At 39.4% G+C, this 26,746-nt stretch overlaps 1 protein-coding gene across 8 annotated transcripts in view; it reads right to left on the bottom strand.

Moving 5' to 3' along the window:
• Positions 1-26,746, bottom strand: part of limch1b (LIM and calponin homology domains 1b) — a 187,168-nt gene that overhangs the window by 78,652 nt on the left and 81,770 nt on the right. For all 8 annotated transcript variants that reach the window (XM_049484417.1, XM_022683579.2, XM_049484418.1 and 5 more), the window contains exon 4: positions 16,624-16,724. In XM_049484417.1, the coding sequence (XP_049340374.1) occupies positions 16,624-16,724 (101 nt within the window). The remainder of the gene's footprint in view (positions 1-16,623; positions 16,725-26,746) is intronic.

Below are 26,746 nucleotides of genomic sequence, written 5' to 3'. Positions count from 1 at the left end.
TACTATGATTGGATTACATTGTTTATTTTGGATTGATTTGAAAAGTTACAAACTTGAAAAAAGCCATGGGACAGGGGTGTGTAATCTGATCATGAAGTACAACCTCAGGGGACAGCTTGGGAATGCCAGGCCACACCTGTATATGTTGTGAGGTTGTATCTTGTGAATAAAGCTAAACATGGACAGCATGCTCATGGCTCAGAGTTAGAGCGAGGCCTGATAGTGGGTGCCTAGTAGGTGACTTTCAAACCTGTGCATAAACCTAACATTCCTCAAACCACAGTGTCGTGTGTAAACTGGGAATACGTCATAAAGGGCATTACCACACACAGTGGAAAGTGCAGTAGATATTAATGATTGTGACTGGCAGCATTTGGCCCTTGGCAAAAGTCATGGGATACAATTTTAGTTCAGGCTTTCAGATTTTTCAGTTTTTCAGGTCTGAAGCAAAACTACAGTTCTTAAAGCTGCCACAAACCACAGTCCAGACCAGACCAGACTAGAGGGGGCAAAATTTGTTAAAACCAAAAGTGCATCACCTAAACCCTGGTCTGGTTCCTTGGTGGTGTAAAAGCACATTTCTAAATGTTTCAGGCTTTGGAACCAAATACCAGAAATAGAGACATTCAACAGTCATCCATTAAACAATGGAAAAGGAACAATAACTGATTTTGTCTCAAAATCCCTCTCTCCTTTGTGTGCATGTATTTCATGCAGTAGTATAGGCCCAAACTCGTATGTTTATAAGTCGGCCTCTACTGTAATCACAAATTAACCCTTATTTATACACAGAAATAAAAGAAATTCAAGTTCTGACAGGGAGTCAAAATGTGGCACAACACCTGAAAAGGCATCTCGCCAAACAGACAACATTTTCCATACCAATCTGTGTCACGTACATCAAAGGTCAAAGGTCAAAGTGGTTTTTATTGTCATTTCAGCTATATACAGAGTACACAGTGAAACGAAACAACGTTCCTCCAGGGACCATGGTGCACATAAACACAGTGTAGACAGAACAATAGTGCAACAGTACAAAAGTGCAGACAGACAATACAACACAATACAGACAAAGAATAATAAATAACAAGACAGTGTGCAAATTATGCAGTGTGCAAAAAGTGTGCAAAAAAGACCAGGTGAGGTAGTAATTACCTCTATTACACAGTGTGCAATAGAGTCCAGTGAGGTAGTAATTACCTCTATTACACAGTGTGCAATAGAGTCCAGTGAGGTAGTAGGGTTTTTAGCGCTTTCCATTTTCTGGGGTAAGTGGGGTAAGAGTGTGTGTGCATGTACAGAAAAACCATCACATAGAGAGGCATAGGTGATAACTTCAGGATGTGATAAAGTTCTTTAGTCTGCTCAATAAACAGCAGTGTAAAACCAAAACTATACGATAACAAACACACCAATCTCGGTTTGCTCTCTGGTCCAGACTTTCAGGTGTGGAAACTAAACAAAACAAAAGTATCTGAAAACTACACTGCAAAATGTGAAACTAATTTACTTAGAAGTTAAGAAACCGACTGCCTTAAAAAGAACTGTAAATTTTAAAGTTATGTTTACTTAATACCGTCGCTGTCCTATGAAAAAAACATCTCCATTTTTGTCGATTTTTAGTTTACTATATAATTAGAACAAACAAACTCACACAAAATGTCTTGATGAATGGATCAATCTTCAAAATGACCTGAAATAAACTCTTTTTACATTGACTTTCATTGAAAGTTTACAAGGTGTTTTCTCTCTCCTGTAAAGTTGCGGTTTTGGAGAAAAGTGTTTTTCAGTGGACAGCGATGATTTATACAATATAAGTGTACTTAACTTATATTAAATTCTAATAATAACTAATATAACTATTAGTTCCTGGCATCATTTATTTGCACAATATGTGTGTTCCCCCAGCACCATCTCACCATCAGTGTGTAGTCTTGTCAACAATTTTCTTCCCTTTGGTTTAAACAGACCACTTAAAAATTATGAGTTTCTTTGATTTTACCAAATTGAAAAACTCTGGAATATAATCAAGAGGAAGGTGGATGATCACAAGCCATCAAACCAAGCTGAACTGCTTGAATTTTTGCACCAGGAGTGGAATAAAGTTATCCAAAAGCAGTGTGTAAGACTGGTGGAGGAGAATATGCCAACATTATAAGCCCATTATACCAATAAATGATGCCAGGAACCAATAGGGAATATGTATGGGTTACATTCTACGAAGATACAGCAACTAAAATATACTTCACAGAGTGAGTTACAAATTGTGAATTAGCATTTAAGTTGAATAATTTACCAAAAGAAGTTTGAATTGTATGTTCAATATCTGGAAAGTTATCCTGCACCACTCATTTGCACACGTGCACAGAAGAACTTAAAAGACTGGAGTGTAGTTTACTTAAGTGTGTTTAATTCTAGAAATCTTTCATACAAAAGTATGTGAGTTAAAGGATTAGGATATTATGAAATAAGTACAGTTCTCTCATGTTATTTTGGAAAGTATTAATGTTACTTTTCACAGTGTAGATTAGAATGGGTCAGCAGCATCACGTAAAGAATCATCACAAGTGATTCTATAAAGCACTATTACCTGATCTCTTAAAGAACCTTTTATAACCCTTTTATTCACTTTTTAACAGACTCCCACCAACCCTATAAAATGTGGATAATAGCAATCCTGCTACAATAGACTACAGTCAGTTCCACTTCTCCTACTGTATGCAATAATGTAGGTGGAGGTCTTTAAAAGGACAGTAAGTGGGTGTAGGAAGGTAGGTGTCTCTTAGTTAGGTATCAAAAACGTGCAAATCTCACACACACACACACACACACACACACACACGCACACACAAATGTGCAAATGCAGATTTCCAAGAAAACACACAACCCCCTGAAACACAATCTTTCCTTTTTGTCCTTTCAGACTGAACAGACCAGTCTGGTAACCATGGTGACCTTCTCTTTCTGCTCTTACTGTAGTTTCACAGCAGATACAGACACACCCCTTTATGCCTGACAACCTGTCACTCAAACTGTACAACACAGAGTTTACAAATGTTTAGGGAAATTGCTATGATAACAGGTACAGACCCAGCCCACATTTCAGTCTGATGTGGTCAGAGAAAGACAGAAAGAGAGAGAGAGAGAGAAAAAGAAAGAGAGAGAGAGAGAGAGAGAGAGAGAGATAGAGAGAGAGATAGCAGCACATGTGCTTGCACACACTCATACACACACAGATGGTGGAGATGCAGAACAGAACTGAGGAAATGAAGGTTAGATCACACACACAGAATGAACAGGATGAGCAAAAGTCTCTGAGGGCTGGAAATAAGGGTGTGCCATATAGTATCGTACACAATAATATCGTCAACATTTTTTTTATATCGTAAACAATATTATACCCTGAAATAATCTGTCCAGTATCATTTATTTTACTTTTATTCTGGATATATGGAGATATTTGGAGTGCATTATTAGTACCATGACTTTCTGGATTATTGACTTCTGTTACAAATCTCAAAGAATTCTTTATGTGTTTTTTAACATGTCAGTTAGGGATGTGCCATATAACATCATAATCAATAATAAAATTTAATTTTCATTTTGTTGCAGTAGTGTATTCTTGAAATATGTTTTTTTTTTATTCAGAGTACCGTTATCGTTGTGAAAATACCATGAAATATCACGATATTACTTTAGAGCCATATCGCCCACCCCTAGTTGGAACACATTCAACTTGGTAACGTGTAGTGACAACACACACGCACACACACACACCAACATGCTGGACATGTAAAGAAAAACAAGTTTGGACCACTGTCTGATAACAATGTCATCTTCACGCTCATATTCCCTGTACACTACTGAATATACGCTTCTAACTGAATAAAAAATAATTAGATACATATATTTTGATAATAACAATGTTCTCTGGGAAGGAAGGCTTTAAACAAGATTTTGGAACATTGCTGTGCAGATTTGATTTGATTGTATTCAGCCACAAGAATATCAGTAATGATGTTCGATTATCAGTTCTGAATCACATTAACAGCTGCACTTTTTAGTCCGGTTACATAAGACTCTGGTTTATTTTTCCCTCTTAATGTGATTTGTTTGGGTAGGTGTGAATACAGTAACTGTACTCATTTGCAGACAAAAACAACCACACTAAGACCCTTGAGAGAAGGTGATCTTAGTCAGGTTGTGTGTGCTGATCCAAACTGCTTTCATAACCAGATTAAAGCTGATATATTACCCAGATAATTACTGCAGATATGATCCAATGCCATTACTTTATGATAAACTGCACAGAAAAATGCACTAGTTCAGAACACAGGACCTTCTTCCTGTACAGTCATATGAAAAATTTTGGGCACTCCTATTAATCTTAACCATTTTTAGTTCTAAATATTTGGGTGTTTGCAACAGCCATTTCAGTTTGATATATCTAATAACTGATGGACACAGTAATATTTCAGGATTGAAATGAGGTTTATTGTACTAACAGAAAATGTGCAATATATATTAAACCAAAATTTGACCGGTGCAAAAGTATGGGCATCCTTATCATTTTATTGATTTGAATACTCCTAACTACTTTTTACTGACTTACTGAAGCACAAAATTGGTTTTGTAACCTCATTGAGCTTTGAACTTCATAGCCAGGTGTATCCAATCATGAGAAAAGGTATTTAAGGTGGCCAATTGCAAGTTGTTCCCCTATTTGAATCTCCTCTGAAGAGTGGCATCATGGGCTCATCAAAACAACTCTCAAATGATCTAAAAACAAAGATTGTTGTTCAGGGGAAGGATACAAAAAGTTTCAGAGATTTAACCTGTCAGTTTCCACTGTGAGGAACATAGTAAGAAAATGGAAGACCACAGGGACAGTTTTGTTAAGCCCAGAAGTGGCAGGCCAAGAAAAATATCAGAAAGGCAGAGAAGAAGAATGGTGAGAACAGTCAAGGACAATTCACAGACCACCTCCAAAGACCTGCAGCATCATCTTGCTGCAGATGGTGTCACTGTGCATCGCTCAACAATACAGCGCACTTTACACAAGGAGAAGCTGTATGGGAGAGTGATGCGAAAGAAGCCATTTCTGCAAGCACGCCACAAACAGAGTCGCCTGTGGTATGCAAAAGCCCAAACTTTTTCATATGACTGTATGTAGGTATGTATTGTCTTGTTTCCAACCCATACAACTCTGACCAATAAGCAGAGAGAATGCTTTTTACAAGGTTAGTTGTAATGCATTCCAATAGTATCCAATAGTACTTTTCTGCTCTGTATGAATCTGCAATCTTTCAGTGAACATCCACAAATACAGATGAAAAGAATTAGAAGTCTCTGTCTATATTTATATCTGTATTCATATCCATATGTATTGTTGAGCCTTTATACATGAGTAGGCTTGGGAATCGAGAATCGATTCCTGTTGAGAATCGATTCCGTGTGTTTCGATTCCACGGAATCGTTTGGCACCTTGCTTAATGATTCTCTTATCGATTCCAGACAGCACGATCACGCAAGTTACGCAAGTTACGCATGATTCAGTAAGCACGTCTTTTCCATGGCATCCACTAGGTTAAAACGCTCGAAAGTTTGGCTTCATTTCACGCTACACAAGGATGGCAACAGGGCGTTTTGCAACCATTGTAAATTTTTGATAACATCGCTGGGAGGGAATACATCAAATATGCACAAACATCTGCGCACACAACATGGGATCTCTTTTAACGAGTGTCGTGTTTTTGATGCCCTGCGGACTGATAGCGGCCAAACTAAGGACACGACCACCGGGACATTTACAGCTAGCACGGAAGGCAACTCTGGTGGTAAGTAGCTATCCTACTGACTGTGCTTAATGTGGTTTCTAGTAAATCATGTACCGCACCATTTCTGGAAATAAACCCATTTCCTACCTCTCCTTGGGGTAATTAAGGGAGTTTACCTTTCTCGTGAATCCAGCCATTCCTTGCTAGCATGTTTAGCTAATTAGCTGGAATTCTTACTAAACAAATGCCTTCTTTGTTATATTTAGAACAAGATGACCGTGACGAGACAGGTAGTCTGGCTGGGTCAGATGCTGGCAGCACTTGCTCCCATTCACTACCTTTGGCTTCTATTTTTGTTGAGGCAGGCAGAAATAAAATGTCCCAGACAAAGGTAGAAGAATGTCACCGGGCAGTTACCAAGTTTATTGTTAAGGGTTTGCACCCATTTTCTACAGTAGATGCCCCTGAATTTCGGTAGGTGAATGTGAGGTTGTTGTGAGATGTCAGATTGTCTAAATAGAATATTTTCCTCCACATTAAACAGATGTTTACACTCATTCATTATCATATATTTTCTAGGGAGATGACAAAGGTTCTCAACCCAAAATACAAAGCCCCAAGCAGAGAAAGCTTAACCAACCACTTGATCCCTGCTTGGTATGGTGTTGAAAAGGGAAATTTGATCTCTGAGCTGAAAACGGTGTCGAAGGCAGCTATCACGGCTGATGGATGGACAAGTTTTAGTCAGGATCATTATCTCACAGTTACTCTGCACTATGTAAGCAATGGCCAGGCAAAGGAAAAGGTCCTAAAAACCAAAGCAGTGTACCAAGCTCAGACAGGCTCAGCTGTAGCAGAGGAGATTGATGACATCCTAGAGGAATATGGTGTACGGCAAAAGGTTGTGGCTGCAACCGTCGACAATGCAGCGAACATGGATGTAGCCATCAAACAGCTGCAAATTGTGAAATTTCCATGCTTTGCTCATACACTTAACCTGGGAGCGCAGAAGCTGTACAATTGCACTGCAATTTCCAATTGGGCAGCACGAGTTCGAGCAGTCATTGTTTGTATGAAGAGGTCCCACATGGCAAAAGTTGTTCTTAAAGAGAAACAAGACTTGCTCAGTAAGATACTCCCATTACATTGCAAGCGTTATATATGTACATGAAAATATAGATGTATAGATATATCATATGTGTACAGAAATTATTAGATACTAAATATTTACATTGTGTATATATGTTAACCCTCAGAGCTGCCCAAGCACATGCTCCTCCTGGATGTAAGGACCAGGTGGAATTCCCTCTATTTGATGATGGAGAGATTCTGCGAGCAGTTCCCTGCTATCCAGGCTGCAGCCATAGACCCACGCATAAGAAAGCCCATGGAGAAGGAAAGGTGATATATATTTTAAATGATAATATGATTTAAACTTGTTTTAAATTTTGACTGGTTTTGTTTTTGTTTATGTATGCTACATACATCTTTTTTCTGTTTTTATTTATAATATAGGTTGGCCAAAATAGGCAACGAGGACTTAAGAAAAGCAGAGGAGTTTGTGCAGCTCATGCGGAAGCATTACACCTCCACACTGGCCGTCTCTAGCGACAAAAGTCCAACCTGCGGTGAGATTTTGCCCATCTTGCAGAAGCTGGAGCAACAGTACACTGTGCAGGAAGGTGACTCTGCTTTCACAAGGAGCATCAAAGAGAACATTTGGAATGATCTCTCCAAACGCTACCAGGTAAGCACAACTACATTTAATCTTACCTTGATGCTGTAGGCCAATTTGTATAATCCCATACAAAATGGCATAGACACATGTTTGACTGCTTATAATGTCAAAAAAGTAATGTGACCTACATGCTACCAACAGATCACACTTTTGATAAATGATAACTGTATTTAGGGGAAAAACTTTTTATAATGCTCTTTATAGAGTGATAAATTGTCTCCTGGTGAAATAATGCAGTGGTCCTTAAATGGTGTTTCTTGGTCTGGTTTCTTTGAGTTATTTACAGTGTGTTACCGTGATCTACTGGCCATTTTTTTTCAACAGCAGGTCTAGTGTATTGGTTCTATTTCCTGTTGTGTTCTCTTTAGGCCACTTGTCTAATGTCATCCTGTCCTCCTTTTTGAAATTGAAGGGAACTGATATTCAGAGATTCCTGGAGGAAGCCACCATCTTGGACCCAAGATTTAAATACAAAGTGAGAAGTGATGAAGTCTGGGACAGGATCAGGGAAGCTGCAATCACAGAAAATATAGTGGCAGCAAGAGATGAGGTATTTTAATTTCTGTTTTATTTCTGTTGTCTTTTTATTGCATTTGATTCCATTGTGAGTGAGACCTTCTACTGCTCTGTGTTAAAAGTTATTGATGTGTTTACACCACTTCTCAAGCTCCCAAAGGAAGGGGAGACACAGAGGGGAGGCTCCGAAGATGGGGAGGAGGAAAAAGACTATGTAAGTTAACTCATTTATTTGTAATGACCTTTGGATGCTGTTTTGTCATGATTATTGAGTTATATATATATATATATATATATATATATATATATATATATATATATATATATATATATATATATATATATATATATATATTTTTTTTTTTTTTTTACTTCATGTTCATTTAATTTCAGGCACTGCCACCACCATCAAAAAAGACAGCCTTGGAAGAACTATTCGAGGAGGAGGACAACGAGCTGCGGTCAATTTGTGAATCACAGCCCCGTCTTTCCCTGGCCCAGAAGGTGGATCAAGAAATCCAGCTCTACAAAAGCCTGCCCTCCATCCCCTGCAGGGATAGCGCCACACTGTGGTGGTGGAACAAGCAGGATACACTGCCCTTGCTATCTGGACTGGCTGAAAACTACCTCTGTGTGCAGGCTTCCTCCACCCCATCTGAGAGGGTGTTCTCCACAGCTGGAGACACCATAAGCCCCGAAAGATCCCGTATCCTTCCAAAAAAAGCAGATATGCTCATCTTTCTGCAAAAGAACTGTTAATTTTCCCTACTACTACTTGAGTGCACACACACACACACACACACACACACACACACAGTAAACAACATATCTAGAGTATTTAAGTTTTAAACAAGTCCCCTTTTGGTGAAAAGCAGATATGTTTATCTTTCTGCAAAATAACTGTTAATTTTTCCTACACACACACTACTTGAGTGCACACACACACATACACTTGTTATATACACTTGTTGACCTTGTTGTTGAGTTTGTAAGGTCGTATGATATTTAAGTAAACAAATTTGGTGCTTATGAAACTGTTTGCTCTCCTTTTTTCCCCAAATTGGAATCGATAAGAGAATCGATAAGGAATCGAATCGTTTCACAGAATCGATAAGGGAATCGGAATCGGAAAAATCTTATCAATTCCCATCCCTATACATGAGCCTTTAGTAGCTGCACAGATATAGTAAAGCTAAATTTTGTGTATGAGCTTAAAATTTTAAAACACATGAGAATCTTCTTAATTCCTGTTGGAAAAGCATTCTGCCAGATGTCTCTTTATAAAGCCACTTATAAGAGTGTGCACTGTGATGAATCTAAAACCCAGATCTGTTTACTGTATTTTTAGGTCACCGCATAATTCCATATGTGTTATTACACAGTTTTAATAGCTTCACAGTTCTTCTGAACAGTAGAACAGTCTGTGAGTAGATACAGGGGTTGTACAATGTAACTAAAACACCGGCCATTTTAGTGTGGGAGGTTTCATGGCTAAATTGCACATTGCAATTAGTAAGAGCAGTGTGTGAAGGTTCAGTTAGCAGGGTAAGAGCACAGTTTTGCTCAAAATATTGCAATGCACACAACATTATGGGTGACATACCAGAGTTCAAAAGAGGACAAATTGTTGGTGCACGTCTTGCTGGCGCATCTGTGACCAAGACAGCAAGTCTTTGTGATGTATCAAGAGCCACGGTATCCAGGGTAATGTCAGCATACCACCAAGAAGGACCAACCACATCCAACAGGATTAACTGTGGACGCAAGAGGAAGCTGGCTGAAAGGGATGTTCGGGTGCTAACCCGGATTGTATCCAAAATTCAATGTGCACCTCAACTCTCCTGTTTCCACCAGAACTGTCCGTCAATACAATCAGTTATTGTGGTCTAAAACCAGGTTTTTTCGTTTCATTGTCCAATCCCTGTATGTACCAACATTTAACACGAACTGTAGAAGAAAACAGATCTGTCAGAGCTACAGCAGGAGCACTGTAAAGACTGAGCTCAGCATCAGTATCAGGTGTCAATAGCAGTTTCAATCAATGTAGCAACATAGCCTAGTTATCAGCTTTTCTCTAGGGGTAGCCCTCTCTAGATCCAGATTAAACCTAAACCTAGTCCACATGAAAATGATTCTATAGGGATTACCCTCTCTAGATTCAGATTAAATTTAAACCTAGTCCACATGAATACCATCCTATAGGGATTACCAACTCTAGATCCATATTAAAGCTAAACCTAGTCCACATGAATATCATCCTATAAGAATATGATAATCATCCCATAACAGAAACAACGATGAATCAGCCTACAGGGAGGAGATCCAGCACCTGACTGCCTGGTGCACCACCAACAACCTCATATTGAACACAGAAAAGATTAAAGAAATCATCGTGGATTACCACAAAACCAAAGGCTGCACACACTCTCCTGTCCACATCAACGGGGCCGAGGTGGAGCGTGTATCTAGCTTCAAGTTCCTGGGCGTTCACATCTCTGCAGATCTGTCATGGACCATCAACACTTCCCATCTGGTGAAGAAGGCACAGCAGCGCCTTTACTTCCTGAGGAGACTAAGGAAAGACCATCTGTCTCCTCAGATCCTTAAAAACTTTTACCGCTGCACCGTTGAGAGCATACTGACCAGCAGTGTGACAGTATGGTACAGCAGCGCCACCGTGGCTGAGAGGAAAGCCCGGCAGAGGGTGGTGAAGGCATGCAGCTCCCGGCCATCAGGGACATTGTGCGTAGAGCACACAGCATCATCAGGGACCCCTCCCACCCCAGTCACACACTGTTCACTGATACAGGAGCATCCGGACCAGAACCAGCCGGTTTAGGTCCAGCTTCATTCCAACCACCATTACTCTGCTAAACTCCACACCTCACTAATAACACTAGCGCTCATACTACACTCACCGGACTATCAACGCTGCCCCTCATACCACACTCACTAAACAGTCAGTATCACATTACTTTACTATCATCATTAGCTTTGTAAATGATTGTAAATGATTTTCATGAAATATGTATATGTGTATGTACATATATATGTTTATATATGTATGTGTGTATGTATGTATGTATGTATATGTATATGTGTGTATATATATATATACATATATATATATATATGTATATATATATATATATATATATATATACACTGCTCAAAAAAATAAAGGGAACACTCAAATAACACAATATAACTCCAAGTAAATCAAACTTCTGTGAAATTAAATTGTCCACTAAGGAAGCAACACTGATTGACAATCAATTTCACCTGCTGTTGTGCAAATGGAATAGACAACAGGTGGAAATTATTGGCAATTAGCAAGACACACTCAATAAAGGAGTGGTTCTGCAGGTGGGGACCACAGACCACTTCTCAGAACCTATGCTGTCTGGCTGATGTTTTGGTCAGTTTTGAATGTTGGTGGTGCTTTCACACTTGTGGTAGCATGAGACAGACTCTACAACCCACACAAGTGGCTCAGGTAGTGCAGCTCATCCAGGATGGCACATCAATGCGAGCTGTGGCAAGAAGGTTTGCTGTGTCTGTCAGCGTAGTGTCCAGAGGCTGGAGGCACTACCAGGAGACAGGCCAGTACACCAGGAGACGTGGAGGAGGCCATAGGAGGGCAACAATCCAGCAGCAGGACCGCTACCTCCGCCTTTGTGCAAGAAGGAACAGGAGGAGCACTGCCAGAGCCCTGCAAAATGACCTCCAGCAGGCCACAAATGTGCATGTGTCTGCACAAACGGTTAGAAACCGACTCCATGAGGATGGTATGAGGGCCCGACGTCCACAGATGGGGGTTGTGCTCACAGCCCAACACCGTACAGGACGCTTGGCATTTGTCAGAGAACACCAGGATTGGCAAATTCGCCACTGGCGCCTTGTGCTCTTCACAGATGAAAGCAGGTTCACACTGAGCACATGACAGACGTGACAGAGTCTGGAGACGCCGTGGAGAGCGGTCTGCTGCCTGCAACATCCTTCAGCATGACCGGTTTGGCAGTGGGTCAGTAATGGTGTGGGGTGGCATTTCTTTGGAGGGCCGCACAGCCCTCCATGTGCTCACCAGAGGTAGCCTGACTGCCATTAGGTAGACCCCCTGAGAGACCATATGCTGGTGCGGTTGGACCTGGGTTCCTCCTAATGCAGGACAATGCTAGACCTCATGTGGCTGGAGTGTGTCAGCAGTTCCTGCAAGATGAAGGCATTGAAGCTATGGACTGGCCCGCCCGTTCCCCAGACCTGAATCCGATTGAGCACATCTGGGACATCATGTCTCGCTCCATCCACCAACGTCACGTTGCACCACAGACTGTCCAGGAGTTGGTGGATGCTTTAGTCCAGCTCTGGGAGGAGATCCCTCAGGAGACCATCCGCCACCTCATCAGGAGCATGCCCAGGCGTTGTAGGGAGGTCATACAGGCACGTGGAGGCCACACACAATACTGAGCCTCATTTTGACTTGTTTTAAGGACATTACATTAAAGTTGGATCAGCCTGTAGTGTGTTTTTTCACTTTAATTTTGTGTGTGGCTCCAAATCCAGGCCTCCATTGGTTAATAAATTTGATTTCCATTGATGATTTTTGTGTGATTTTGTTGTCAGCACATTCAACTTTGTACAGAACAAAGTATTCAATGAGAATATTTCATTCATTCAGATCTAGGATGTGTTATTTGAGTGTTCCCTTTATTTTTTTGAGCAGTGTATATATATATATGTATATATATATATATATATATATATATATACATATATATACATATACATACATACATACATACAGTGCCCTCCATAATTATTGGCACCCCTGGTTAAGATGTGTTCTTTAGCTTCTCATAAATTGAGTTTTGTTCAAAATAATATAAGACCACGATGGAAAAAAAGAGTAAAATACAACCTTTAACTCAAGTGAATTTATTCAGTAGGAAAAAAATCCCACATTAAGAAATAATTATTTAACATCAAATCATGTGTGCCACAATTATTAGCACCCCTGATGTTAATACTTTGTACAACCCCCTTTTGCCAACAAAACAGCACCTAATCTTCTCCTGTAATGTTTCACAAGATGGGAGAATACAGAAAGAGGGATCTTTGACCATTCCTCTTTACACATTCTCTCTAAATCATCCAACGACCTGGGTCCTCTCCTCTGCACTCTCCTCTTCAGCTCACGCCACAGGTTTTCAATGGGGTTGAGGTCTGGGGACTGAGATGGCCATGGGAGGAGCTTGATTCTGTGTGCGGTGAACCATTTCTGTGTAGATTTGGCCACATGTTTAGGGTCATTATCTTGCTGAAAGACCCAGTGACGACCCATCTTCAGCTTTCGGGCAGAAGCCACCAGATTTTGTTTTAAAATGTCCTGGTATTTTAGAGCATTCATGATGCCATGCACCCTAACAAGGTTCCCAGGGCCTTTAGAAGAGAAACAGGCCCACAGCATCACTGATCCCCCGCCGTATTTCACAGTGGGCATGAGGTGCTTTTCTGCATACTCAGCTCTTGTGTTACGCCAGACCCACTTAGAGCATTTGTTGCCAAAAAGCTCTATCTTTGTTTCATCTGACCAAAGCACACGGTCCCAGTTGAAGTCCCAGTACCGCTTAGCAAACTCCAAACGTTTGCGTTTATGATTGTGAGTGAGAAATGGTTTCTTCCGTGCATGCCTCCCAAACAGCTTGTTGGCATGTAGATAGCGCCTGATGGTTGTTTTGGAGACTTTGTGACCCCAAGAAGCTACCATTTGTTGCAATTCTGTAACAGTGAGCTTTGGAGAACTTTTTATTTCTCTTATCATCCTCCTCACTGTGCGTGGTGGCAAAATAAACTTGCGTCCTCGTCCAGGCTTGTTCACCACTGTTCCAGTTGTTTTAAACTTCTTAATAATTCCTCTGACAGTAGATATGGACAGGTGTAGGCGAGTAGCGATTTTCTTGTAGCCATTGCCTGACTTGTGAAGGTCAACACACATCTGCCTCACTTGAATGGTATGTTCCTTTGTCTTTCCCATGTTGAAGATAAATGGCCTCTGTGTCACGTCATATTTATACCCCAGGGAAACAGGAAGTTGTGAATTACTAATTAAATGTTCCTACATACTCTGATCAACTTCGTAAACTACTGTAGAAGTGACAGAAATACTTTTATTAAATTTATTTCCTAAGAATTGTTAGGGGTGCCAATAATTGTGGAACAGGTGATTTTATGAAGAATAATTATTTCTTAGTCAGGGATTTTATTTTCCCCCTTAAAATTTACTTGAGTTAAAGGTTGGACTTTACTTTTTTTCCCATCGTAGTCCTATATTATTTTGAACAAGAACACATCTTAACCAGGGGTGCCAATAATTATGGAGGACACTGTGTATATATATATTGATTTATATATTATATAGCATATCTTTAATATGTATTGCATATTGCACTTTTTCTTTGCACTATTGCTACTATTTGCACTTCTGGTTGATGCTAACTGCATTTTGTTGCTGGGTACTTGTACTGAGCAGTGACAATAAAGTTGATTCTGAATCTGATAAAGATTACCCTCTCAAGAGCCAGATTTAAACTAAACCTGGTCCATATGAACATAATCCTGTAGGGATTATCCTCTCTAGATCCAGATTAAATCTAAACCTAGTCCTCATGGGCATAATTCTATAGGGACTATCCTCTCTAGATCCAGATTAAACCTAAACCTAGTCCTCATGAGCATAATTCTATAGGGATTATCCTCTCTAGATCCAGGTAAAAACCTAAATCTAATCCACATGAACATAATTCTATAGGAATTACCCTCTCTAGATCCAGATTAAACCTAAACCTAGCTCTCATGAATTTAATTACATAGGGATAACCCTCTCTAGATCCAGATCTAAACCTAAATTTAATCCACATGAGCATAATTCTATAGGGATTGCCCTCTCTAGATCCAGGTTTAAACTAAACCTAGTCCTCATGAACAAAATTCCATAGGAATTAAACCTAAACCTAGTCCATGTGAATAACATGCTATAGGGATTACCTTTTTTTAGTTCCAGATTAAACCTAAACCTAGTCCACATGAATACCATCCTATAGGGATTACCCTCAAAGTTTTCAGTTAGTTTGAACCAAAATAGCATGTATGAAAGGTGGCACAATCCACAGTCTAGATCAAAGGTCATAAATTTGGTCTAATCAAAAGAAATGGCCTTGGTCTGAATCTACTGAACCATGGTTTGGTTCGTCTGCAATGTAAAAACACTTTTCTAGGTGGTTTAGATTTTCGGACCAGTTACAGAAAGCTGAGACACGCTGTCACCACCCATTAAACACAATAGATAAAATAAGAAACAGGTGTTATGCCGAAATCTAAATCCCACTCATGTGTACGCATGTTACCCAACAGTGTAACAGACAATGCTGGTGATTACTGTATCTACTGTAACTGTTGATTAACTGTTATTTCTAAAAAATAAAAAAAAATCAGAGGGACGTTTGTTATGCTCATTCTGCAGTGTGACACGTCAGTCCATGACAGAGAGTCAAATTCTAGCAGAGAGGCAGAATTTGGCACAACACCTGGAAATTCAACTTTCCAAACTTACAACATTCTACAAACCATCAGGGGCAATTTTAAGGAGATTATGTAGGTGATGATAACAGGACATGACAAAGTTCTTTAGTCTGCTCAATAGACTGCAGTCTGAAATCAAAGCAACCAGATGAATTGTACTTTATACAATGTTACATAAACATAAAGCCTGGTTTAGACTCTTGGAAGTGGAATTAGCAATGCTCCAAAACCATTAGAACTCAAATTCATGGTCCATGGGTGAATCCCGATTGCATACTAATACTAGCTAGTTGTTGAATATGAAATTAGGATAAAGGGTTAAAGTTAAGTATACTCAAAAATCCACAATCATACTCCAAACTACTATTATCCCACAATGCAATGTAAAATGGAACGGGAGCAGATACTCATATCTGAAAGAGTATTAAAATAAATGCAGATAATGATGCAGCAGTTAATTGCAATTAAGTGCAGCAGGCGGCTGGAACACTGCAGTTTTATATACAATCTTACAAAAGTATTAATTCTTATCATATATGAAGGAAAAATAGAGGAACATAAATGAAAAAAGAAAAAGAACAAAAACTGATGGAGAACACTATCACTTCCTGTTAGTACAAAACCAATTAGTGTGTTAAAATTTTGTGCACTTCCTGCCAAACCCACACTATTAAGATTAGTATGTAGTATATACCTTATTACCTAGGAGACCAGCCCTACAAAAACATATTTAAATGTCTCAGTACTTCCAAAACAAAGTGACTCTGGGTAACAGCTAAGTTTCCAATGCACACAAACCCCCCCCCCCCCCCCCCCCCCCACACACACACACACCCACATTAGGGTTGGGCATTAACAACTAAACATTATAAAACCTGGTCACAATCATGCAAACTCTCTTCATTCATATCAAATTGTTTTAATTGTAATATAATCACAGTGAGACATGTTAACCAGCCTTGCCTCACGCACGCACACACACACACACACACTTGTAGGATTAAGTGGTCTTACTTGTTGTTGGTGCGTGTGTCTTGCAGGTCTCCGGGGTCAAACAGCTGAGAGCCCTTCAGTCCCAACTCCTCACAACCTCTCAGAAAGAGTGCCAGGTTATCCTGCACACACACACACACACACACACACAAGCTCAGTTCTCGACCCAAACACTGAGACATACACTAACGGTCTCTCTCTCGCTCTTTCTTGCTCTCCCTCTATCGAGGAATGACAGAGGCAGCAAAGTGACGCCAGTGGTTTTGGCCAGTCACTGACTCCACACACTGAGCAAACGTCTCTCTCCCTCTCTCACTCTCTCTCTCTTTCACACACCCCCTCATTCTCTCTCTAGTGTACTCTATTACCATCTCACTCTCACTTTCCCACTCTCTCTCTCTCTCTCTCTCTCTCTCTCTCTCTCTCTCTCACACACAACTCCCCTTTCCTGAACTTTCTTTCTCTCCCTCTCCCTCCCTTTCTGCCTGTCAATTAAATGTCACTCTGCCACTCATGTGTAAGCATTCACAGCTGGATATTGCAAAATTTATTGTTAATTATATGAACATACTTTATTAAAAATAATAATAATATAATAATAATAATAATTTGATGCTGTCATAGAACATTGTTTTTGGTTCTATTAAGATCTACTTTACACTGGTAAGGGACCATAACATCTGTTTTATTAAAGCCTTTAAAGTCTGAAGCCACCTGTTCATTCATGTTTTTTTCTGAAAACAAGACTTTTAGTAGCTGGTTTGTTTATTCCTTTTTGGTTGAAGTAATTCATTTAGATTTTTGAACATTTCTGTGTGGATTTGATTGCATCCAGCCACAAGAACATCAGTGAGGACAAGTGCATCACTCTAACTCATTCACAGCTGCACTTTTTAGCCTGTTAAATCAGACTCAGGTTCATTTCACCTTTGATGCGATTTGTTTGGGTTGTTGAATACAGTAGTGAATACAGTAATTGCACTAACTTGCAGACCAAAACAACCATACCGAGACAGCAGAAGCTGGTCTGAGTGGGGTCTTATATGAAATCTGGAAAGCTGTATTGTGCACAGAACCATGCAATAGTCCAGAACACAGTATTTTTGGTCAACCTCCTAAAGGTGGGGATCTTAGTCCAGTTTTAACTGTAAGCTGGAGCCTGTTTGTAGATCAGACCCGATCATATTAGCTGGACGCTCCAAGTTTGAGCTAATCATCTCCCATAGTCAGGTTTAAACTGGTATATTTTCCAGATATTTACTATAGCTATGATCTAATGCCATTACTCAATGTTAAACTGCACACAGTTCTGACCAATAAGCAGAGAGAATGTTTTCACATGGTTTGTTCTGACACATTTTAATGGACTTTATTCCTGCATGAAAATAAAAACTCAAAACATTAAAATCTTATAAACTCTTTAACTGATTACTGTAATGTTAAAACACCTACGCGCTTTCTGCCAGTAGATGTTGCAGCATGGCACCAACATGTCAGACCAAACATTTTTTCAGCCACATTACTTCCAGTTGTTAGCATCACGGCTAACATGCTCCACAAATACTAAACAGGGCTGTTAGCATTGCGACGACCCTGAGCCAACGGTTTTAATGCTGACTGTTTTACTTTATTGTACTACATCTTTATATTAATGTAAGTTTGCTGCTGTAATCACGCATAAAATGTCAGCTTCTACCAAAGAAGAACAACATTTGTAAAAAACAAAAAACTTTAAACTGTTCTTCACCCTCACAACCCTTGGAAAAATAGTTCTTGTATGATATACCTTAATGAACCCATTATAGGACCTTTATTTTGAAGAGTGCAGACAAAAATAGTAATAGTTATTTTAAATCGTATCAACAACAATAAGTCTCACCGTCTCGCCCCGTTTCCTCTCGCGCTTGTTTAGATGCTGTGGTCATGCCCCTCCAGCCTCTTTGTGCTTCACTTTCCTTCCTCTTCTCATTTTAGGTCATTCTATACACTCTGATTCTTAACCTGCCTCTCAGGTGCTGTAAGCACACCTCTCTCACCCTCCCTCACTCCCTCACTCTCTCTCTCTCCCTCTCCAGGTGTCTTTTGTTCCACTGTGCAACCTGAGCTCCTCTCTCCTCCACTCTTTTCCTTCACTCCTCTCTGGTTCCCAGCTCCTCTGAAAAGGCCCCTAACTCCTCCTCCTCTCTCTATCGTTTCTCTCTCTCTCTCTCTCTCTTAGTTTCAGATCTGGAAGGGTGGCAGGGTTTCCTTTCCCTCGTGATTGTTGTCACACTGTTGTTTTGGTGCGAAAGGGAGAGGAAGGGGGCGCTTTGTTTTCTGTCAAGTGAGAATGAGCAAGTGAAAGGCAGAGAGAGAGAGAGAGAGAGAGAGAAAGGGAGAGAGCGAAAGAGAGAGAGAGAGAGAGAGAGAGAGAGAGAGAGAGAGAGAAAGAGAGAGAGAGAGAGAGAGAGAGAGAGAGAGACCTCCCCCTATAATAGACCCAGGCCTTCTTTCTCTAATTTGTGTACGTCCTGTTAGAGTTTCCCAAGAGACTGAACCCCACCCAGAATGAACCCCACCAACCCAGGGCTTTCTGACGGGACCGGGTGACACCCTCTATAAAGGCCTGAGAACGAGCCAGCAGGCACTAACTAGGCCACTCACACACACACACACACACACACACACAAACAAACAAAAATGTACACCTGATTAAATCTATTCCTTTCATTATTTTCATATAAAACATTAGTTAATAAAACAATTATGCAGTGGTGCTTAAATTTTGTAAACCTATTAGAATTGTCTTTATGTCTGCATAAATTTGACCTAAAACATCATCAGTCATAGATGTAGATAAAAAGAAAGCAGTTAAACAAATGATACAAAAATATTATACTTGGTCATTTAGTTATTAAGGAAAATGAACCAATATTACATATCTGTAAGTGTCAAAAGTATGCATATTATCAGTTAGTTTGTGGATTAGAAGTTAGTTTATAAATGAAATCAGCATCAGGTGTTTTTAATCAATGAGATGACAATTAGGTGTGAGGTGGCAGAGCCACTGTTCCTTTAATTCAGGAACAGGGATCCATCAACGCTGGACTCCATCAATTCACAGTCAGATAGATTGTGTGCAAATGATGGAAATTCAAGACCATTGTTACCCTCCCATGCATCAAGACAGCGACCCTAAGCCCACAAGTCATTCTACCAAAAAATTGATCAAGAAGAATAAAGTCAAACTCCTGACCTTAGTCCAATGGAAATGCTGTGGAAGGACGTAAAGCAAGCCATCTAGAAATGGGTTACAATTCCTCCAGGCCAGTGTGCAGGACTGATTATGGTTGCAGTTATTGCTGCAAAGGGGGGTCAGACCAGATACCAAAAGCAATGGTTCACATACTTTTGCCACTTACAAAATATAATATTGGATCATTTTGCTCAATAAATAAATCACCATGTGTAATATTTGTGTCTCATTTGTTTAACTGTGTTCTCTTTATCCGCTTTTAAGACATGTGAAAATCTGATAATGTTTTAGGTCATATTTATGCAGAAATTTAGAAAATTCTGAGGGGTTCACAAACTTTCAATCACCCCTGTATATGTACAGATTTCAGTACTGTAAGAAAGTCCAATCCCAGTTTTTTTTTCTCAGGAATGAATGTGCTTTTATCATTTATCATTGTACACTATAATGCAGTATACTGACATTACAAATAAAAGCAGCAAGATAAAGCAGTTTGAAATTGATTAAGAACCGTTACTTAAAGGGGCAGCTTGGGAATGCCCAATGAGTGCTGGGTGGATCTGGCTTTCTATTTTTACAAAGTTATGCAGGCATTAACGTTCCTTAAGACACAGTGTCACGAGTGTACCAGTAATATTTAATTGGACTAGAGATGCACAAATACCAATACTGTAATACTGTATTGGGTATCTACCCGATACAATGCTCATTTACTTGTACTTTTAATCTAAAATGTATTTATTTATTTTTTCTACTGCTGATGGGTGAATTGCACGACTGCACTGCATGTCTTCTCCAGCTCATCCCAAAGATTCTCAATGAGGTTAAGGTCTGGACTCTGTGGTGAACAATCCATGTGTGAAAATGATGATCTCATGCTCCCTGAATCACTCTTTCACAATTCCAGCTCCATGATTTCTGCCATTGTCCTCTTGAAATTTGCCCGTATCATCAGGGAAGAAAAAATCCATTGATAGAATAACCTGCTCTATATTCAGTATATTCAGGTATATTCAGGTAGTCAGCTGACCTCATTCTTTTAGCACATACTGTTGCTGAACCTAGACCTGCAGACCAACTGCAGCATCAACCCCAGATCATAGCCCTGCCCCCACTGGCTTGTACGGTAGGCACAAGGCACGATGGGTGCATCACTTCACCTGCCTCTCTTCTTACCCTGATGCTCTATAACTCTGGAACAGGGTCCAATCGTTATGCTCCCTGGCAAACTGAAGCTGTTTTTGGTGGGTTTGTAACCAAACTACTCGAATCAATCTTTAGATTCATCTTCCTTTCTCTCATCCACCATCACCACACACACTGCCAAACACAACACACAGGAAACATCACACCATGAGCTGCCAGCAGCCAAACTAAACCATCAGTAAGCAGGTAAAACACACCGGAGAGAGAGGGAGATTCCTGCAGTGTGTGTAAACAATAAAAACTAAATCACAAGAACACCAACAACAATAAGAACAAAGCCAAGTTCCACTTTCTCACTGAAAACAGAACTCAGAATAACTGACTCCTGCATGCAGATATTTTACTGCACTGTATTACATTACCTCCACTAACTTCCTTTATCGCTTACCAGAGACCAAACAGAGAAGGTTCATGTCCAATATAAACATTACAATATTTTTAAGTGGTCTCTTTTAATATTTCTAAACTCAACACATTCCTCTTATACTGCTCAGAATTACTTAAAAGCTTTATTTTTTTAATTTAAATACAATAGTCACTTCACATGTCTATTAATATGTCCCAGGTCTTTTGGCATGAGATTAAAACTAAACAACTAAAACAACTTCTACTTCTTACACTTTCACACAATTATCTGAACTTTCTACTCCTTACATTTTAAAAATAGCTTCTCATTTATTTCAGCTTGTTTTTATTCTGGCTTGTTTTCATTTCAGCTTCTCAAGGTTCCAAAAAACCCCTATTCAGATAAATCTCGCCATCCAGATAGAGTGAATTTTATTGTGGTTGGATGAGAATTATAAGCATATACCACTATTGGTTTATATGATCCATCACATCTGCACACGTCACGCCCAAACTCCAGCAAGAACATAGCAGACATATGTAGCCTAGAATAAAGATGATCCGTGCAGAGACTCAAGAGAACTCGAGTCAAAAGTCCCAACTGACAGTATAGTCATTATGGCTTTTAGAAAAAGATGTTTGGGGGTGGGGGGTAGGCATTTGTGCCTTTTTTACTTTTATACTTTAAGTAGTATAAAAAAACAGTATTTTTACATTTTCTCTTGCGTAAAAAAAGAGTTGAAACTTCAGCTTCTACTGAAGTATTTTCAACAGTAGGCTGTTTTACGTACTTTTTGCTTTAAGATTTAATCTGCATTTTCTTTCAACAGTCCACAGTCAGACATTCATTGCTATCTTGGCATCATAGATGCGCCACACAAGCTCAGTGCATGAACACCATCGCTGGAACACACACAAGAACACACAGCAGCACAAACCCAGCTTTTACATTACCAATATACAGAATACCAAATAAAATATCATTGCTGTGACTGTAGATTACCTGCTCACACACCTTCGCAGTGTGAATGCACAGGTAAGTGTCCTCTACTGAGATGTGCAGAAGCACTGCACCGTTAAAATACCAATCTGCCTTAGTCAGAGCGCATTTACAGAGCTCTTACAGGAAATGGCAAGTCAAATGCTGATTGGTTTAATTTTTATGTCGCACTCAAAACACACCCATGTTTAATTAAGAGAATTAGTACATGCTAGTGCTGGATGTTATACCAGTTCATACGGTATACCGTAGGGCAATTTTGAACTGCATTTTTCATATATCGCCATACTATTGAACAGCACCACCAAAGAAACAAGCTGGGTGTTCAAGTACTGTCACTCTAACTCAATACTAATCAAAGCCTTAATTTAAAGCCTTAGTGCTTTATATTATATGTACTCCTAACAGCACAGTAAGTCACAAACCTATATAAAAGCCCAGTCATGCAAAAAATATAAATAAATATAAATAAAAAATACTGTGATATACCGTGAAACCGTCAGAATCTTGAAAAATATGCATTTTTTGTGCATTTTAAGCCATACAATACCAAAGGCACACTGACATGCCCTAAATCAAGCTGTGCAGTGTGTGGTTTATAGTTCGCCTAAAGGTCATAAAAAGGGGCCTGATAAAATATGGTCTAATATCTTACAAGCTTTCAAGTAATTACTGAATAGCTTGATCAAACTTTAATTCTGTGATTAACCTATAAAAAATCTTTTTATTAATTTACCCTCACCAAACCTTTTTTTCTACACTAAACACACAGCTGGTAAATAAATCTGCTAGCTTTATGTTACGATCAAAGTAACGCCCTCCAGTGTTTCTACCTGTGTCACTAATGAATTCTAAACAGTGGAGATTTCATGGAAAGCCAAGACTGCCATTAGCAGAAAACAGGAAAAGGAAATGTGGAGGGAGGGGAGGGGGTTCGCCCTTTTTGATGACGATGAATGAGATAACAGTGGGCCTCTCTGTTTACGTGTTTCTCACTCTGCTAATTGCCCTTCTCACCTACCAGCACCGAGCCCAGAGCACTACAGCTACACGCCATTCCAGCAGCTGGGTGGAGTGTAAAGGTTCAGACACCTCACTGCTGAACAGTCGAGCTCACAGAGCCGAGTCACGCACAGGCCTGAAGAGCTTCATTTATCCCTAAACTCACCTTTTAATAAGACTTTAACCCTTTCACAGCTCATACTGACAGCAGCACGTCATTATATTTATAGTTCCTCCAAAGGTTTGTTCCATCAACTAAAGATGTGCCATATCATATTTTATATTGTATCATATTGTTGCAAGGAGTCTATTTTGTATTTGTTTTGTTATTCACCATACTTTAATCATTACGTTATTATGTTTATATACATGCACTAAATATGCTGAACTTCATTTTTGTTCTGTTTGTTGCTAGTTTATTTTTTATTTTGCTATACTACTATGAGTCTCAGGGGCTCCAAGTGGTCCAGCAGACTAAGGCACTGTCACTATGACTGGGAGATCGCTAGTTCGATTCCCGTTCATGCAGCTTGACATCAGCTGCCGGAGCCCTAAGAAAGCACAATTGGCCTTTCTCTCTCTGGGTGGGTAGATTGCACTCTTTCACCACATCATTGCAAAGGGTGATGTCAGTCAGCACAAGGCGTCTGTGAGCTGATGTATTAAAATCGTGTCGCTGCGCTTTCCTCTGAGCAAGCTGTGATGCTACTTAGCAATGTTGCATCAGCAGCAGTTGTAAAAGAGGCGGTGGCTTCACATGTATCGGAGTAGGCATGTGCTTGTTGTTTCTAAAAATTTATTGCATTTATTTAAAAATAAATCTTTTTTAATATAGCTCAGAATGTGCTTATCACTAAAATACCCTGAAAAATCATTATTATTTATCAATATTATTTTTACAGCCGTATCACCCAGCTAAGCTATACTGTTAATGTTAAACTATGTTGGAAATGTTGGAATGTTGGAAACTATAACACATCTATTTTACTTTACACTAAAGAGTCGCATGACCAAGTTTGCAGTAGCATCGCTAAATTCAGAGAGTAGATGGGTTTATGCTGAAATATAGACAAAATCTCACACTCACACACACAGCAGATGCACCAGCCCGTTTACTCTCTAAAAACTCTCTGTGTGCAATTACTCACATTAAATTCAGTGTTTTTTCATTATTTTAAAATGTTCAGCATCAACTTTATAAGGTAGAGTCACCTAAAATAGCTTTCAGTTAACAGCTGTGCTGAACGTAAGAGTTAACTTTTAATGTGTTTGAGAGCATCAGTTGTAAAGTTGTGAAGAGGTAGAGTTACAGGTATAGAGCGAATATCTCTATTTGGGTTATATTCTTTTATGACAAGAACTACTTAAATAAAGAAAAAAAATACTTTAAGAAATAAAAGTCAGTTAATCTGATAAATTATCCTCAAGTTAGCTCACACAGACCATGAAAACATTATGATGAAACTGGCTCTCATGAGGACCATTCCAGGCAAGGAAGACCAAGAGTTACCTCTGTTGCACAGAATAAGTTCATCAGTTGCCAGCGTCAATTACCCAATTGTACACTCATTATTTTACATTAGTTTACATTTTTATATCCATAATTAAACCCTTAACTCTTAAGAACAGGTGCAATAAATTGCTATTGTTAAACAAAATATTGTTGTGATTAATATGGATGATTAGCTGTATTTAGAATAAGCTTCATGAAAAATGGGTCAGTAAGGTTTTTTGTGATTATTTTTGTGATTATCAGAAAAAAATCATATTAATCACCAAAAATATTTTTTCTGATAATCAATTGACACCACAAAAAAAAACGTAATTGACTCATTTTTTGCTTTATACTCTGAATAGAGCTGATCGGCCATATTCCATAACAGAGAGAGTGCTGTGAGGCAAGAGAAGTAACAAGACCTTTATACATGGACCTAGTCTCTTGTCCCATGACTTTTGTCATGTCCAGTGGAAGCAAATATTCTGTGGGATATGTGTGTGTGAAGCCTTCTGCACTGAATTGGCATCACTGGGGCGAGTAAAAAGAAGAGCCACCAAGCGCCACCTCCACAGAATCAGCTTTGAGAGCCTCCGTGTGACTGTGATTCCCCTCTAAATGACAGCATGACGTTTCTAGGCCTGGGAAGCATCTGGAGTTTACTAAAAAAAAAAAGCCCTGGGAAAAAAGGCTAAGGAGTGGTCTGAGGTGTCAGAGCCGTGGAGATCCAACCAGACAGTGTAAACATGTTAGATTCTGCTAGATACAGAAAGAGAGCGACACTGCGCAGGAGGAAGTCTCAGAGCAGTGAAGGTGTAATGAGATAACAGTATTATTGTAGCCGAGGGACCGAGCTGGGGGCAGCAGGGACTGTAATTATCCACGCCTGCTGAAGGCCTGAGGTGGGCGGCAGTGCTGATTAGTGGACGGGGAAGATAAGATGGTTGGAGCAGGAGGGAGGAGGAAACTGCCCGGCCAAACCAAACTTCCTTCAAAACACTTTTACTGCGGCCTGATTCTTCAACATCCAGCCGGCTATTTTCACCCTGCTTTCCCTCCTCTCTCACACACAATCTGTCTTTCCCACTCTGTTAGTCCTCCATACAACACAATATTTTCAAAGTAGGCGTAACCTCAGTCTCATTCTAGTATTGTTGCAATAATTCATTTATAATTAAATGACAAATCCTCAAATATAAAGTTAGTAAAATGTCAGCAATTGTTGCAATGCTTTATTTTAGCCTTCTTTACATTTCAAATTGCACTTTGTAAAAGGTTGTCTTAACACTCAGGGGACCAGGGATGCCTTGGAACATCAAATACAATGTTTCTTAATGTCTTTCTGATAATATAATGCAGAAATTCCAAAAATATTGAGACAATACTAATATTTTATCCCATTCCCATCCCAAGCTCTTGTTTTTTTGCCTCAACCAAAGAAAGCATGTTTACACTAAAGGCTGCATTTGAAGTCATTACACAGTTAAACAATAAAGTAAGTCCTTAATGATTTGCTTCACTCTCACACAAACCAAACATAGACACACAAATCCACCAATTACATCAATTACGACTCCACCAGTTGAGAGGATGAAGACCTTAAGGTGTTCACTGAGCCAACATTAAGACAATGTTAAGAAAATTTACTAGTAAATAAAGGCTACAATAAAGCATTGCCACAATGACATTTTCTTAAAAATGTGTTGCCTGTTATCTTGCATTGCAGACGGACCACATTATTGTAGTATCCTGTTTTACTGATGTTTTAGTTTTACTGATATAGCCAATGCCACCGATGATCACGCAATTACAGTTGACACGTTTACTTCTTATAAAATGCACCTTTTCTATTTTCTTCACA

This window comes from Astyanax mexicanus, chromosome 10, assembly GCF_023375975.1.
Source record: "Astyanax mexicanus isolate ESR-SI-001 chromosome 10, AstMex3_surface, whole genome shotgun sequence".
NCBI lineage: Eukaryota > Metazoa > Chordata > Actinopteri > Characiformes > Acestrorhamphidae > Astyanax > Astyanax mexicanus.
Note: the sequence above shows the minus strand (reverse complement) of the source record. Positions and strands in the feature narration are given on the sequence as shown.